Source organism: Tachyglossus aculeatus, chromosome 18, assembly GCF_015852505.1.
Source record: "Tachyglossus aculeatus isolate mTacAcu1 chromosome 18, mTacAcu1.pri, whole genome shotgun sequence".
In the NCBI taxonomy this organism is placed as follows: domain Eukaryota; kingdom Metazoa; phylum Chordata; class Mammalia; order Monotremata; family Tachyglossidae; genus Tachyglossus; species Tachyglossus aculeatus.
Window position 1 is genome coordinate 6,166,776 of NC_052083.1, and position 16,594 is coordinate 6,183,369.

The 16,594-nt window shown below is 43.9% G+C and overlaps 1 protein-coding gene across 2 annotated transcripts in view; it reads right to left on the bottom strand.

Moving 5' to 3' along the window:
- ADCY8 (adenylate cyclase 8) overlaps positions 1 to 16,594 on the bottom strand; it is a 109,217-nt gene that overhangs the window by 67,700 nt on the left and 24,923 nt on the right. For both annotated transcript variants that reach the window (XM_038760437.1, XM_038760436.1), the window contains 2 exons: positions 12,852 to 13,001; positions 1,691 to 1,821 (listed from right to left, as the gene is read on the bottom strand). In XM_038760437.1, the coding sequence (XP_038616365.1) occupies positions 1,691 to 1,821; positions 12,852 to 13,001 (281 nt within the window). The remainder of the gene's footprint in view (positions 1 to 1,690; positions 1,822 to 12,851; positions 13,002 to 16,594) is intronic.

The following is a 16,594-nucleotide window of genomic DNA, read 5'->3' on the forward strand; positions in this document are numbered from 1 at the left end:
CTTGAAACAGACCCATAGATAGTTGCAGATTCTTAAAAAATCCCCCAGTGAGTGGTGGCAGGGGGAGGACTGTGACTGTTTCTTTCTTGGGGAGTGGGAGAGAAGGGAGGGAAGAAAGAGCATCTATGTAGGACAAGATCCTATTTTAAAATCAAACAGCTTTTAAGTGGGTTGTTTCTGTTTGCAGGTAATTTCCGATTCCCAATCTTTGGTCCCCACAGATATCACTAGCATGAAATTGGGACAGGTGGGCGTGGGGGAGGTTTGAGGGGGAGACCTAGGGACGTGGTGCCAACAGGGTGGGTGGATATTTCTTCTCCAGGAACAGTTCTCATCTGCCCTGGCACTTTTGGAATGTAGGGCAGAAAACTGCATTTTACTTTCTCATAATATGAATTTGGGGAAAGAGTTAGGATCTCTGAGCCCTCTTTGCCAAGGAAAGGAAAGCGAAGAAAGCCGATAGTGGGTGTGCCCTACCTGCAGACCGAGAGCCTTGTCTGCGGCCTGTGATGATATGACAAGTCCCTTTTGTCCCACCCATCAGGGCTTTAAAATTGTTTCCCCTTCCTCCCCTGCTCCCGGTCCTCCCCACCGTCCTGCATCCCCAGAGCCAGTGTTATAAAGGCAGTGGGTACTGTGAAATCAACCAGTGTAGTGGGGAGCTGAAACAGGGTGTGAGTTTAGAACTGTTTCAGGAAATGCTCATCCTAACTCAAAGTGTCTTAAATTGAGGACTGTCTGGTTGCCCACCCCTTTCCCATTATATTTGGCATTTAAGTGAGCAGATGCTTAATTTTTCAGTTTTCCCAAAAATGGCAGGGAATTTCCCTGGCCTGGCTGCACCATGAAAAGGGTGTGATGTCTTAGCATGGCTTAAGGAGGTTGAAGAGATCCTGTTAGAGAAGCCAGCTAATAGTCCTGGGAGACACTATGCAGTGTCATGTAGTGCTGTGCAGTGTTATGCAGTGCTGTGTAGCAGTAGCATAGCACAGTGACTACTCCTGTTGCCTTCATCCTCTAGACTATATAAGCTCATCTCTAGACTGTAAGCTCATTGAGGGTAGGGAATGTGTCTGCTTATTGTTACATTGTACTCTCCCAAGTGCTTCATACAGAGCTCTGCACACAGTCAGTGCTCAATAAATATGATTGAACAAATTAATTCTTCCTCAGATGGAGTTCAGCTGGCCTGCATGACATTTTATCCAGCAGTCACACTAGCAGTAGTGACTCCACCAACAACTCAAGGGAAGACAACCGGACCAAATGATCAGAAGGGAACTGCAAAATAGGTTGAAATCTCCAACTTCCAGTTGGCATTTGGGCAAGAATTCATGTTAGTGGGACAAGGAGACACCTGCTTGTTAGTGGAGACTTCAGACTGTCTTCTTGACCAATTCATTAGATATAGATGGACCCCTTCTTTTTGCTATTTTGGTACATGCTGAAGATGGTTCAGGTGAGCTGATTTGCTGCCGCAGTGGGGATAGGCAGTAAATCATGATGATAAGCATAAATAAAGGCATCCCTCCAAATTCAGCTCCTCAGCTCAATCGAGAAATACACAGATCTCGGTCGACCTGCTAATTAACAAATCCATCAAGCCGATGGAAAAGTCCCTGACGCTCAGTGCAGGCAGCAATCATTATGATGAGATGGGCTACAGAGGCAAAACAGCGTCTTTTCTCACCTGACATTCTCATAGCGATGGATATAGATCTTGTGGAACTGGTGTTGCAAGTGTTCGTCTTCCACGTTGGTCATGTCATTGATCATTTCTAGGACCACGAAGCGAGGCAAGACTGACAGCACCAATCGTTCCTGGAACAAAGCAAACGGGAGTCTGTGACTGCCCAACTGTTTTGCTGGAAGGCAGCACAACCGATGGGCTAATTCTTCGATGAGAAGTTGCTCTCTGAGAAAGGACACTGAAAAGTCACTAACAAGAAGAGTGAAGTGGGGCCTTAATCCCATGATTAGGAGAAGCAGCGTGGCTCAGTGGAAAGAGCCCGGGCTTTGGAGTCAGAAGTCATGGGTTCGAATTCTGGCTCTGCCACTTGTCAGCTGGGTGACTTTGGGCAAGTCACTTCACTTCTCTGGGCCTCAGTTCCCTCATCTGTAAAATGGGGATTGACTGTGAGCCCCCCCGTGCGACAGCCTGATCACCTTGTAACCTCCCCAGCGCTTAGAACAGTGCTTTGCACATAGTAAGCACTTAACAAATGCCACCACCACCATCATCATCATCATCCTTTTGTCCTTGTGGTTGTCCTTGGCAGCCTTTCCCTTTCACCATTTACCTGAAATGAAGAACTTCTCCATTTTGTTTTTTCATGGAACTTAAGTACTTACACTGTGCCAGGCACTGTACTAAGCATTGGGATGGATACATGATAATCAGGTCTAAGTCAAAGGAAGCAGCATGGCCTAGTGGATAATTAGGGAGAAGTAGCGTGGCTCAGTGGAAAGAGCATGGGCTTTGGAGTCAGAGGTCATGGGTTCAAATCCCAGCTCTGCCAACTGTCAGCTGTGTGTCTTTGGGCAAGTCACTTAACTTCTCTGTGCCTCAGTTACCTCATCTGTAAAATGGGGATTAAAACTGTGAGCCCCATAGGGGACAATCTTATCACATTGTAACCTCCCCAGCGCTTAGAACAGTGCTTTGCACAGAGTAAGCGCCTAACAAATACCATCGTTATTATTATTATTATAACATATGGGGCTGGGAGTCAGAGGACCTGGGTTCTAATCCTGACTCTGCCACTTGTCTGTTGTGTGACCTTGGGAAAGTCACTTCATTTCTTTGGGCCTCAGTTATTCCATCTGTAAAATGGGGATTAAGACTGTGAGACCCATGTGGGACATGGACTGTGTCTGACCTGATTAGGTTGTATGTAGCTCAGCACTTAGTACAGTGCCTGGCACATACTAAGTGCCTAACAATTACAGTAAAGGATTTAATACCCATTTTACAGAAGAGGTGACTGAGGCACAGAGAACTGAAGCGACTTGCCCAAGGTCACACAGCATGCAAGTTTAAACTAATGGATGTCTCCTTAGTTAACCCCCCTGCCCCCCCCAAAATATAAAATGGCATCCACTGACATCAATAGTTAGTTATGCGCAAAGGACAGGGACGGTGTCCAATCTGATTACCTTGTATCTACCCCAGTGCTTAGAACAGTGCCTGGCACATAGTAAGTGCTTAACAAATACCATTAAAAAATGCATAATGGAGCACAAAGCTCTGCATAGGTTTAACCAGGATATTCCTTGTAGAGTTTCAATTGCCGGCTTGGGAACAGTGATGAAATTTCTAAGACATATGTCTACCAAAAGGTTTTATGATGCGTTTTACAACCTCCAAGCACTAAAGGGAAAGCACTGGGAAGAGAAAAATACACTCTTTACCCTGGCTCGAATGTGGCCAAGGTTCAAAGGCTAAATAACTAACAAGTGTGAATGAGCCCAGAGCAGATGTTGGACAAAACTCCATATGTCAAAATGGATTCCAGTTCTGCCATCTTATATGCAACTGTTAATCATTTTCAATTGGTCTGAGAGAGGTTGTCTGGAAAATTTTTGATTTGACAAGGAATTTTAATGGGAAGAAATGTGCTCTTGCTCTGGATTCTTCAAATTTTCAAATATCTCTAATCATCATCACCATCATTTATTTTCACCATCATCATCAATAGTATCTTTTGAATGCCTATTGAATGCAGAACACCACACTAAATGCTACAGAGAGCAGAATAGTGGTTACCTTCAAGAAGCTTACAATCTAATGGGGGGAGACAGGCAGGCATAAATGATTTACTAATAGAGGGAGAGGGAAAAGATTCTGAAATGCAGCAGGTAACAGCAAAACTGTGAAAGTAAAGGTGAATAACTGAAGAAATTAGACTGTAAGTTCCTCATGGGCAGGGAATATGCCTAATGTGTCTGTTGTATTATACTTTCCCAAGCACTTACTTAAGTGCTTAGGAAAGATCACGGACAGATTGATTGATGGATTGGAGCAGGAGTGTCAAGAAAGTGGTATGGAGAGGTTAGCTTGGAAGTAACAAAAATTATGGGCTGGAGAGTAGTGGGTAAAGAGAGCAGATACGTGAGAGGAAACAAACTGGTAGAGAGCATTTTATGAATTAGTGAATATCCATTTATTTGATGTCAGACAAAGTGTTTTGCTGTCTTCACATAGAAAATGCCAGGCTCTGTGAGTGTTTCCAGCCTCTGTTGGTGACCTGCCCAAATTCTGCTTCTCTGACCACTGTAGGTCCATTGTCCACAACAATGAAAGCAGTGAAAAAAGGTCACCACCACACTTCTGGTTGGTCTTTGAGTTTGGAGACTGCAGCCAGCTGTGCAAAATCTTTGTGAAAGACAACAGTGTAAAAGAGCAGCTTGGTTTCCTGAAAACATCCCTGGAGCAGTTGAGGAAAAGTCTTTATGGAATGACACCTTAGCACTTAGAGATTCAAAGTGTTTGCTCATGCACTCCTTAAGGTCAATTCTCTAGGACAGCCTGTGGCACTAGCTGCCCGGAGTTTTTGAAATAGCAGGTGAAAACAGAAGCATTATGCGACCACAGATTCAAGAATGTTTAGGATGGCTGGCTGTACTCCTCTCCTCCCCGGAGTATGTGAGCCCACTGTTGGGTATGGACTGTCTCTAGATGTTGCAAACTTGTACTTCCTAAGCACTTAGTACAGTGCTCTGCACACAGTAAGCGCTCAATAAATACGATTGAATGAATGAATGTTGGACCCATGTATGTGCAAGGGAAAATGCTGTCAATCAATCAATCAGTGGGATTTATTAAGTGCCCTGAGGCAAGTGATTGGCATGGGTCAATAATAATGGCATTTATTAAGCACTTACTATGTGCAAAGCACTGTTCTAAGTGCTGGGGTGGTTACAAGGTGATCAGGTTGTCCCACCGGGGGCTCACAGTCTTAATCCCCATTTTACAGATGAGGTAACTGAGGCACAGAGAAGTTAAGTGACTTGCCCAAAGTCACACAGCTGACAATTGGCGGAGCCGGAATTTGAACCCATGACCTCTGACTCCAAAGCCCAGGCTCTTTCCACTGAGCCACGCTACTTCTCTGGCAATCTTCTTAATGTTGCCCACTCATTTAGAGAACCATCTCTATCAGCTGTGCCATCTTTCTGTAGGAACAGAAAGATCCTATGTCCTGGATAAGCAGAATGGTCCAGGCTTTTGGAGACTGTAAAAGGCAACTTACAGCCTGTACAAATATCTAGGAATTGGAACTTTACTGATTAAACAGTCTTTGCACAAACCTCAGACACCCATTCATGGACCAATTGCTAATGAGAAGCAGCATGGCATAGTGGCAAGAGCACGGGCCTGGGATTCAGAAGGTCATGGGTTCTAATTCTGGCTTAACCACTTGTCTGCAGTGTGACCATGGGCAAGTCCCTTCACTTCTCCGACCTGATTTGCATCAACCCCAGTGCTTAGTACAGTACCTGGCACATAGTTAAGCACTTAGAAAATACCATTATTATTATTATCAATGTCTATCCTTGCACCCACCTCTGATGCTCTAACTGTCCTACTGGTGTCCTTCCCTGCCCCAACCCTCAGTGCTCTTCTTCTCATGGGGGTGGGGTGGGGGGAAAGAGAGAGACAGACAAAGAGAAAGAAAGTAGAAAAAGAAAAAAAAAAGAAGGCATCCAATATGAATTCATTCATTCATTCATTCAATCATATTTATTGAGCGCTTACTGTGTGCAGAGCACTGTACTAAGTGCTTGGGAAGTACAAGCTGGCAACATATAGAGACAGTCCCTACCCAACAGTGGGCTCACAGTCTAGAAGGGGGAGACAGAGAACAAAACAAAACATATTAACAAAATAAAATAAATAGAATAAATATGTGCAAATAAAATAGAGTAATAAATATGTACAAACATATATACATATATACAGGTGCTGCGGAGAGGGGAAGGAGGTAAGGCAGAGGGGATGGGGAGGGGGAGAGGAAGGAGGGGGCTCAGTCTGGGAAGGCCTCCTGGAGGAGGTGAGCTCTCAGTAGGGCTTTGAATGGAGGAAGAGAGCTAGCTTGGCGGATGTGCAGAGGGATTGGGGACATTCCAGGCCAGGGGGATGACGTGGGCTGGAGGTCGATGGCGGGACAGGCGAGAATGAGGCACAGTGAGGAGATAAGCAGCAGAGGAGCGGAGGGGGCGGGCTGGGCTGTAGAAGGAGAGAAGGGAGGTGAGGTAGGAGGGGGCGAGGTGATGGAGAGGTGAATAACTTTGGCCCATTACCTTCCCTCAAGTGCTCATCACAACTAGTGACTGCTGGGGGCAGGAGGAAGCATACACATAGTACAAATAGGATCGGGATGAAATATTAGAATTATTAATTGAAAACACAAGTGCACAAGTGAACAGTCTCCTTAATGTCACAGTCTCCTTAATGTCACAGTCTCCTTAATATCACAGTCTCCTTAATGTCAGTCTAAAATCTCAGAGATTTTAACTTCTAGACTGTGAACTCGTTGTGGACAGGGAATATGTCTATCAAGTCTTATACTGTACTCTCTCAAGCGATTAGTACAGTACTCTGAACAAGTAAGTGCTCAGTAAATATGACTGATAAATTGTTTGATCTGAGGATTATATCTAAACGTCTTGAGAAATTTCTCAAAATTCTCCTTCCCTTCGCTTGGGCAGTGACCAGCTAGTGGAAGTCAATCTGCTAGGCAATCTGCTCCTACAAGTCAAAAGTCACCTGTGCTGGGCAGCAGTGGCATGGCAGTGAGTTGAGGGAAGAGACTCAAGTTTACTGCACAGAAGGCAATGGCAAACTACTTCTGTATTTTTACCAAGAAAACATTATGGATACAATACCAGAACGATTGCAGATGGAGATGGGGCGTTCTCAAGACAGATGTGTCCATGGAGTTGCTGAAGGTCAGAAATGACTCGACAGCATAAGACAAGACAAGATGGTAATATAGAGGCTTTCTTTGGTACTAAGATGGCATTGCCAATGGTAAAGCTGTAATCAAAGATGTGTGTGTGTGTGTGTGTGTGTGTGTGTGATATTGAGGAAGAAATCCCTGCAATCAATCAGGGGTATTTATTGAGTGCTTACTAAGTACAGAGCATTGTACTAAGTGCCTGGGAAATACAATATAAAAGAATTATCCAATATGCTCACTGCCTTTAATGAGCTTACAGTCTAGAGGACTTGCACAATTAACTGCATTCATGAAAATTCAGTTGGGCACGTTTTCTGGCTCCCTGCAATTTGGGTAAGCACCAAGTTCAAGTGCTCTTACGGGGCAAAGATTGTGCCTACCTACTGTACTGCACTCTCTGTACGCAGTAAGTGCTCAGTAGATATTATTGATTGATTGAATGGTGAAGTGGGGGAGAGTGTGTTTGAGTTATTTTTGCAGCAGTGGTGATGGTTTGCACTGAATAGTTCACTGGGGGCCCTTGGTGCTTTCCTCTATTCAGGAATGGGTCCCCAATCATGATTACTGTGTGCAGAGCAGTGTCCTAAGTGCTTGGGAGAATACAACAGAGTTGGTAGACATGTCCCATGCCCACAGTGAGCTTAGAGTCTAGAGGGGGTGACAGACATCAATATAAGTAAATAAATACAGCTACATACATAGTGCTGTGGGGCTGAGAGGGGAGTGAATACCAACTGCCTAAAGGACATAGATCCAAATGCATAGAAAACACAAAAGGGAGAGTAAGTTGGGGAAAGGGGGTTTAATCAAGGAAGGCCTCCTGGAGGAGATGTGACTAGGAAGACAATGTCATTCCAGCCAGACATGTCAGGAGGGACCCATTTTTATTTCTGATTTTTGATAGTCTGGAGTTAAGGTTCTGTAATCTTGTGATTTCTTCTAGTTTCTTGTAATTTCTTCATTGAAACCCCAGCCTGTCTCTTCTCCTAATTTGCAACTGTACATGTCTACCTAGAGAGGCAAAATCTCTTGCGCTCCCTTCATATGTATCTTCATTTTATGCCTCAGAGATCACAATGAATCCCAGATCAGTTTTAAAGGCAGCCGCTCAATTCAACCATGCAACACACCAACCTGCACTCTTCCCAGCACATAAGGTACTTGCAACTTGGCAAAATTAAAACACAAAATAAGGTGATACGTCCAAAAGAAAGCAAAGATCCAAGAGATATCCCTCTTTCAGTGATTTTACTGAAGGCTGGAAGTGAGGGAATTACAAAAGTTCCTGAAAACAGTTCATTAAAATTCCATTAATGTAAAAAGGTGATACCAACTTCTTGAATAAAAAGCAAGAGAAAATGAGAAAAGAATAAACCACCTGGGCCCAAATGCCAACTCTGCTACTTGCCTGCTGGGTAAATCACTTAACATCCCTGTGCTCAGTTTCCTCATCTGTAAAATGGGCATTCAATTCCATCTTCTCCCTCCCCTTTTGACTGTGAGCCTCTTGCTAAGAGATAACATTATTATTTGACAATCAGTGGCAACACCCAAAAAAGGAATCTGGCCAGTAAACAGCCAAGATAATAAGCCTCTGTCCTTTAATCCAGGCTATTATTCCTTCAATGCCCCAAGCCTGGATTAAATTTCAGACCTGGCCTTCAAAAACCCAAGATATTAAATAATAACTTTAGTGTTATTTAAAAATCAGTGTGCATTTTTATCATTCATTTGCATAATGTTGTTACAGTCGCAGGCATGTGACAACATAGGCAATGCTTTGTAGCTCTTTTTAACTCCCATGATTCATGTTTTCAATTAAGGACTCTTCCTTGAATCAAAATTCATCTTGTCACTTTGGGAGATGAAAGGCCTCCATGAGTCTCTGTGCTGCTACAGTGCTGGATTTGGTATGCAGAGTGTTTATAGTGATAATTGATGTCCTCTATTGGGTCAGGGATTGGAGAAACCAATTGGATGCAGACAAATATCAAGGTGACAACCTTTCAAGGTTCTGATTAAAAATGAGCAAATCACTGCTGAGAGTTAGGGCATGGATCTTCAGTGATTTACCCCAATAAATCCAATTATCATGTTCTCAAAATTAGTTCTTCTAAATCATGTTCTTAAAATTAAGGTTAACCCCCTCAAAAATCCAATCACACCTAATTGTACCATGATCGACCTAATGTAGTTTAGCACATTTGTATGATAAATTGCCAGCATCTCCACCAGCATTAATAAGATCAACCCATAAAGAATTTACTGAGAGAGTGTGGCCCAGAGGAAAGGGTAGGGGACTGGGAGTCGGGAGTCCTGGATTCTAATCCTACCTCTGCCACTGGACTGCTGTGTGACCTTGGGCAAGTCACTCACCTCTCTGAATCTGTTTCCTCATCGAAAAAATGGGATACAAATACCTGCTCTCCTTCCCTACCCCCTTTTCTATTGGAGGCCCAAGTTGAACAGGTACTTTGTCTCAACTGATTGTACTGTATCGACTCTAGTGCTTACCAAATAGTCAACATTTAGTGAATGTTTTTTTTTTTGAAAAGTTATTTTTTTAATGGTATTTATTAAGTGCTTATTATATGCCAGGCACTGAATTAAACACTGAGGTAGATACAAGCTCATCAAATTGGACCCAATCCATGTCCCACATGGGGCTCTCTGTATTAATTCCCATTTTAAAGATGAAGTAACTGAGGCACAGAGAAGTGAAGTGACTTGCCCAAGGTCACACAGCAGACAAGTAGTAGAGCTGGGACTAGAACCCAGGTCCTTCTGACTCCCAGGCCTGAGATGTATCCACTAGGCCATGTGTGTGTTTTGGAAAGGGGTAGATGGAAGGTTTGATCACTTTAAAATAGGCTATAGACTTTTTTCCCTTGTGGAATTTCCTTCCTCCCTAATCAGTGAAGGGAACAGAATTTCCTTGGGTAATCGATACCTGTGATCGGTTGGAGCTTATTCCTTGTGAGCAACACCTCTCTTGCTCTAATGGAGAACCCTCACTTTAAACCAAGTTTTGAAGATGTTTATGCTTGGGATTGATACTGGAGTCAAATACTCTAAACTCTGCATGATGCAGCATCTCCATGTCTCCCTGTCCCGACAGGCTCTGATGAAACTATCATCATCAGTAGTTATTAAGCCCCTACATGGACCAAACCCTATCCTGCTTAATGAGGGAATATGGGAAAGAAGGAAAAGACAAGGCTTACAGTTTAAGCTCCTGTTTCCTCACTTTAAAAATTAGTATTCTCCCATCAGCAAGGTTTTTTTTTTACCTCATCATGTGATACTAGTTCCTGAAAGACTCATTTGGGTCATATTCATTCATTCATTCATTCCCAGAGGGTGGTTTCCTTATGATAATTCCCTCGAAGAAATGACTATAGTTCATCTAGACTGCAGACCCAAGTGCCAGCTGCCAATCATCACTCCTCCAGAGATCCCGGTTTCCAGGGTTGGGGCAGAGGTACAGACCATGCTGACAGGACAATACAGCTGTCCTTTGACCCTGGAAGTCTTAGCCAAATGGTGAGCTTAGTTGCAAGTTGTTTCTCCTTCTTTCCTTTGACTCCAGGCCTTCATTTGGCTAGAACCCCAAGCCCAGTGCTGGGATCCCAGTGTCCTAAGAGAAAGAGAGATCCAGTACTTCTGTGGACAGAGCTCTGGGCAGGAGAAGTAGGCAGGAAGTGGAAGGGGTTGAATGGATCCCTCATCATGGGAGTCAGGGCTCAAAGCTGCCCAGAGGTGGTAAGGAGCTGTGTGGGAATGCCAACCAGAAATAGAGATCTCTAAACTCCTCCTCTTGCTCTGCTCTTCAGCTTCTCAGTAGGAAGAAGATTGGAATGGTAGTGAGAGAGAGGATAGATTACAGCCCTCTGACCTGGATTCTAATCCCAGCTCCACCACTTGTCTGATGTGTAAGTTTGGGCAAGCCACCTCACTTCTCTGTGCCTCAGTTACCTCATCTTTAAAATGGAAATTAATACTGACCCCTTTCTCTCAGTATGAACTAAACACTGTTTCTGTCTCCATTCCAACCTTCTCCTTTCCCTGACCTATTCTCTCCCCCGAGCAAGGAGATGAAGGCTTTATTTTGATGATGACAGATCTGCGGTCCAGCAGAGAACACCAGAACACCAGAAACTGTAGGGGATTTGGCATGAATGTAACAAGAGTACCATGGTTTAGTGGCTCAGATGTCGTCCCCAAACTGGATAAACAACCAAGAGTCCCAGGCAGCTCATTAACTCAATATCCCTTGTTTAGACACAGAATATCAAGAGCTGCTAGATGAATTATTGATAAGGCAGCATTCTCTGAATTGCCATTCACCCAGTGGAAATACTGACAGGCCAACTGGGTGATTGTTCTGCAAAAGGCACAGAGACTTTTACTTCCTAATTACCCACAGGAACATTGAGGATAAGTGGGGTAACAGTGACGTGAATGGATGTCATGGCTCTGTTTTTGCCCCGTGACCTGTTCAGTTCATAAGCCCAATGGGTCTTCCTAATGTCCGATGCCAAGGACGCCACTAGGAATCTGCAATCTAAACTGTGCTCTCTGAGCTTCTAGGTGCCAAGAATAGAAAAAGGGCAGTAATCTGTTCCCTTATTTTGCCCAGTACTTTTTTATGGTATTTATTATGTTCTTACTATGTGCCAGGCACTGTTCTAAACACTGGGGTTGATACAAGGTAATCAGGCTAAACACAGTCCATGTCCCATATGGGGCTCACAGTCTTAACCTCCATTTTGCAAATGAGGTAACTGAGGCACAGAGAAGAGAAGTGATTTGCCCAAGGTCACACAGCAGACAGGTGATGGAGCTGGGATTAGACCCCAGGTCCTTCTGATTCTTAGGACTGTGCTCTGACCACTAGATAACCCTGCTTCCTCATGGGTCTCATTCTGCTGTATTTACTCTCTAACCCTAGAGAGGGGCAAGTGGAGATCAGGAATCTAGGTCAACGAATAGATAATGGAGCGGGTTTGTGATATTCCTATTTCAATGGTTTTGTACATCAAGTTAATCAAATAATGATAATAATAATAATAATAATAATTGTGGCATTTGTTAAGTGCTTATTATGTGCCAGGCTCTGTACTATGCACTGGGGTGGATACAGGCACATTGAGTTGGATGCAGGTCCTGTCCCACATGGGACCCACAGTCTTTAATCCCCACTTTACAGCTGAGGTAGTTGAGGCACAGAGAAGTGAAGTGACTTGCCCGAGGTCACACAGCAGACAAGTGGCAGAGCCAGGAATAGAACCCATGACCTTCTGACTCCCAGCTTCATGCTCTATTCAATAGGTAAAACTGCTTTGAATGGCCAAAGAATTCAGTGCCAGAAGCACTAGAAGAGGAAGGAGGAATCAAATTCAAGATGTGAGGAATGGTCACCACAAACCAACCAACCATGCAATGTGTGTGTTACATTCGTCATTCCCCATCCTGAGCTGCTCACTGGCCCACCCTTTCCAGGCCTCTAATTGCTGCTCTGGGATCTGCCCACTGGACCTCATTCTCACCAATCTGTGGTATTTGCTGAGCATGTGCAGAGCACTTTACTAAGCACTTGGACGGGTACAACGTAATGGAGTTGGTAGATATATTCCCTGCCCACAAAGAGTTTATAGTCTAGAAGGAATCTAAACTGTGAGCAGACTATCATGTAATTGTACCAGATGTTGGCTTTTGGAGTCCAAGCCCTCCCATGGAAGTAGAGAAGCCCTCCCACAGGCATCGGCTCCATCTCTGAGGCCCTCCCTCCTGGCTCTGATGCCACATGAACCCCGGAGAGCACATGGACAGGACACACAGATGAAGGATGCAATCACTCTGACAGACATGGAGCATTCTGCTTGGTACCTGTCTCTGGTTCTCCGTTTCTAGCCTCAGCCTCGCTTCCACACATCTTCGAGTCTCCAGGAAGGCTTGGCGTTGAGCTCTGTCTGACAGGTAGCTAATGAAAATTCCCGCTGTGTTCATACACATAAATAACACCGCCTGAGCCACTATCTGAAACAAACAAGTAAATAGGACCCTTGTCAGAGGTTTTACACAGTTGACATTAAAAAAGGAAGAAATTCCTATTCTTCCAGGATACGACCGAACAGATTGATCTACATAAAATGCTTATTATGTCATTTATTTAATGCTTGCTCTGTGCCAAACTCAAGATCATCAAAGCAGACCCAGTCATTGTCCCACAGGGTGGTGGGAGAGTAGGTGTCTTATGCCCATTTTCTGATGAAGAAACTGAGGCTCAGGGAGGTTAAGCAACCTGCTCAAAGTCACACAGCATCTCAGGGGCAAAGCGGAAACTTCAACCTGGGTCTCTTGACTTCAGTATTGTATTCTTGTCCTAAGATCACCTTGTCTGCATATTGCATAAAGGTGTCTCTGGTATGGCTCTGAAAATAAGCACAGGTTGTCTGTCTCCCCCTTCTAGACTGTGAGCCCGCTGTTGGGTAGGGACTGTCTCTATATTTTGCCGACTTGTACTTCCCAAGCGCTTAGTACAGTGCTCTGCATACAGTAAGTGCTCAATAAATATGATTGAATGAATGAGGGAATGAATGCACAGCCCTGTACTAATAAGCATTTAGGAGAGTACAATACTGTAGAGTTAGTAGACAATATCCCTGTCCTCAAGGAGTTCACAGTCCAGTGGAATTAAAATCAGAGATGAAAATAAGGGTGTGGGCTGGTGACAAGTTCTTCTTGAATGCTTACCATGTGCAGAGCACATATACAAGCAAACCCAAACATACACATATACACATATACACACACATTCATAAAATATATGCAGGCGTACACACCCAAACATGCACACACACACACAGACACAGACACACACACACACACACACACACACACACAAACACTTCCTAAGATTTGGGAATAAGAGTTACATCTGCTTCTGGAGGCCAAGAAAGGTTCCCACAATGTGACCTTCAAGACATCCAGGGAAGGAAGTGTCCTTGGAGGTGTGGCGATAAGGGGGAGGTAAATGAGACCAGCAGTAGTAAGGTGGGATAGGTAGGTAATCAAGAGAATGCCTTGAGAGGCTGGGGGAGTCCGGATTTTCATCTGAAAGCCGAGGAGAAAGAACTCTCAGAGAGGGCAAATGACCCCTCCGAAGAGCTGATCCTGATCCATGGGCTTTCCAGGGAACACTCTGTTCAGATTATCCCCGGGGACCTAGAGGCCACTCTCGCTCTAGGTTATTGCCACAATCCCCCAACAACACACACAAACAGTACTGCCCTGTAAAAATTGAGCCCCCTATTTCCTGCCAAAGGCTTGTCTGGATTGTGCCTCGCAAGAAGAGGAAGATGGAAAAAAGCCATTCATTTTCTGTTTTATTTCAGCATAAATGACAAGCCATGAATTTTTCATTGCTCCTGAGCTAAATAACCCCCTGCCTCCCATGCTGTAGTGAAGGCATATTCACATTCTTCGTAGGCATTGTCAGATCAGTGCAGCAACCTTTCACTTAATAAACTAAAGCGGTTACAAACAGCCCCTTTTTTGAGTGGCAGGCTACCTCAGTGATGGGGGTTGGGGGTAATCTATAAATAGGTAGACATTAGGTAAGTGATGTGGAATCACATTACACGTCTTCCAAGAGGCCAATCAATCAATCGTATTTATTGAGTGCTCTCTGTATGCCGGGCGCCATACTAAGTGCTTGGGAGAGTACAATCTAACAATCTAATAGAATTGGTGGACACATTCCCTGCCTACAGTGAGTTTACAGGGTAGAGGGGGAGATGTACATGAATTCAAATCAATAAATTATGGATATGGACAGAAGTGCTGTGAGGTGGAGGTATGGGTGAATAAAGGGAGCAAATCCAAGTGCAAGGATGGCATCCAACAGCCTCCCCGGCCTCCCCTCTGTGTCACCTATGTACTCGGATTTTTACTCCTTAGTTACATGATATTCATTTCATCCACATCCCTACAGCACTTATATACTTAGCCATATACCCTCCCATTTCCCTTATCTGTATTTGAATGATGGTCTCCCCCTGTAGACTATAAGCTCCTTTTAGACAGAGATCATGTCTACCAACTCTTTTGCATTGTAAATTCCCAAGTGCTTGGTATAGTGCTCTGCAGACAATAGGCGCTCAATATATACCAGGGTTTGATTGATTAAATGTATCCTATATTCCTTAGGCTGCACAGAATCCAAATCATCCTTCAAGCACATTTTTAAGCCCCCTTTGCATTAAAACCAGATTCAAGGAAAGCATTTGCAGTCTTGTAAGAAGATGTAGCTTTGCCATGCTCTACAGTTATTTTTTATAATGGTATTTGTTAAGTGTTTACTATGTGCCAAGCACTGTGAGAAGGCAACGGAGTGCTGGGAGACCACTGCAGCATCAGACCAGCCTGGCAGGCAGCAATCACAATAGGGGCTGTTCTCCTCAAGCAAAGGTTTTGAGAAGGCCAGGATATACTCTGTTTTCTTATAATGCAGGGATCACATTCCTGATGAACCCTGCGGTAAGGAAAACTCATGGAGTCATAATAGTAGTAGTAGTAATAACAGTATTTATCAAATGCTTACTGTTTGTGGAGCGCTGCACTAAGTAATGTGAAAGAATACACATGTGGGAATTAGACACAATCCTTGTCTCTCGAGGGGCTCACTGTCTAATAATGAAAAGTGGGCAAGGGGAGGCTGGTGACAGATATAAAAGGAGAACTGAAACAAACCCACACTTTGGTCTACAACATATGCAAGCACTCAACCAATTCTTCCCACATGACAACATGTTCTACCAAGACAGATAAACACTGCTGGAAGAATATTTCCTAATTCGCTATCACAGAATTCTATCCCAAATCCCCAGAAAAATCCCACATCATGGAAGAACTGAGAATACTGCGAGGCGGGGTTGAAAACAGAGACAGACCTTGAATGGGGCACATTCATGAGTGTGGGCAGGATCTATCCTGAAGTGCAAACAATACAGTCTTGCATCTTTGTTTTCAGCCACGCTTTCACCCATGGGTGATATTTTACCACATGAGTGGGAGGCAATGGCACCCACAGCTATGTGAACTCAGCTGACCAAACCTGAGAGTTTCCAGTTAGGGCTGAAAAGGCCCAAAATGACAGTTTAAGATTTCAAACCTGTCCCTTCCCAGTCTCCACCCAGCTAAAATCCATGCCCTATTTTCACCTGCTCCCTGAAAACGAAAAGTTGGCACCTCTGTATCACATTTAAAAAGCATCATCTTCAAAAAACAAAAGGCACTTAGATCTAGTTAAACTATCACTCTTCAAATAGTATATGTAGCTCCTTGATGTTCCTCAGGTTTGTGCTTTGTGTTAACAGAGTAGAAATAAGGAAAGATCTAATTATTAGACCACATTAAACTTATTTCAGACTCTGAGAGGAGATTCAGAACCCAATTAATAATCCTACTTCTTCCCTCAAGGCGTGATTTCAGCGCTTGCGATACCCTTCTAGATTTCAAAATGCTCCAAGACCTCATCAACTTGAATCTGACTTCTAGTGTGAAGCTGACATGCTAAATGCAGCAAATATCTAGATGATTCAAGCAGAAGTGCATACCTTGGATTCATC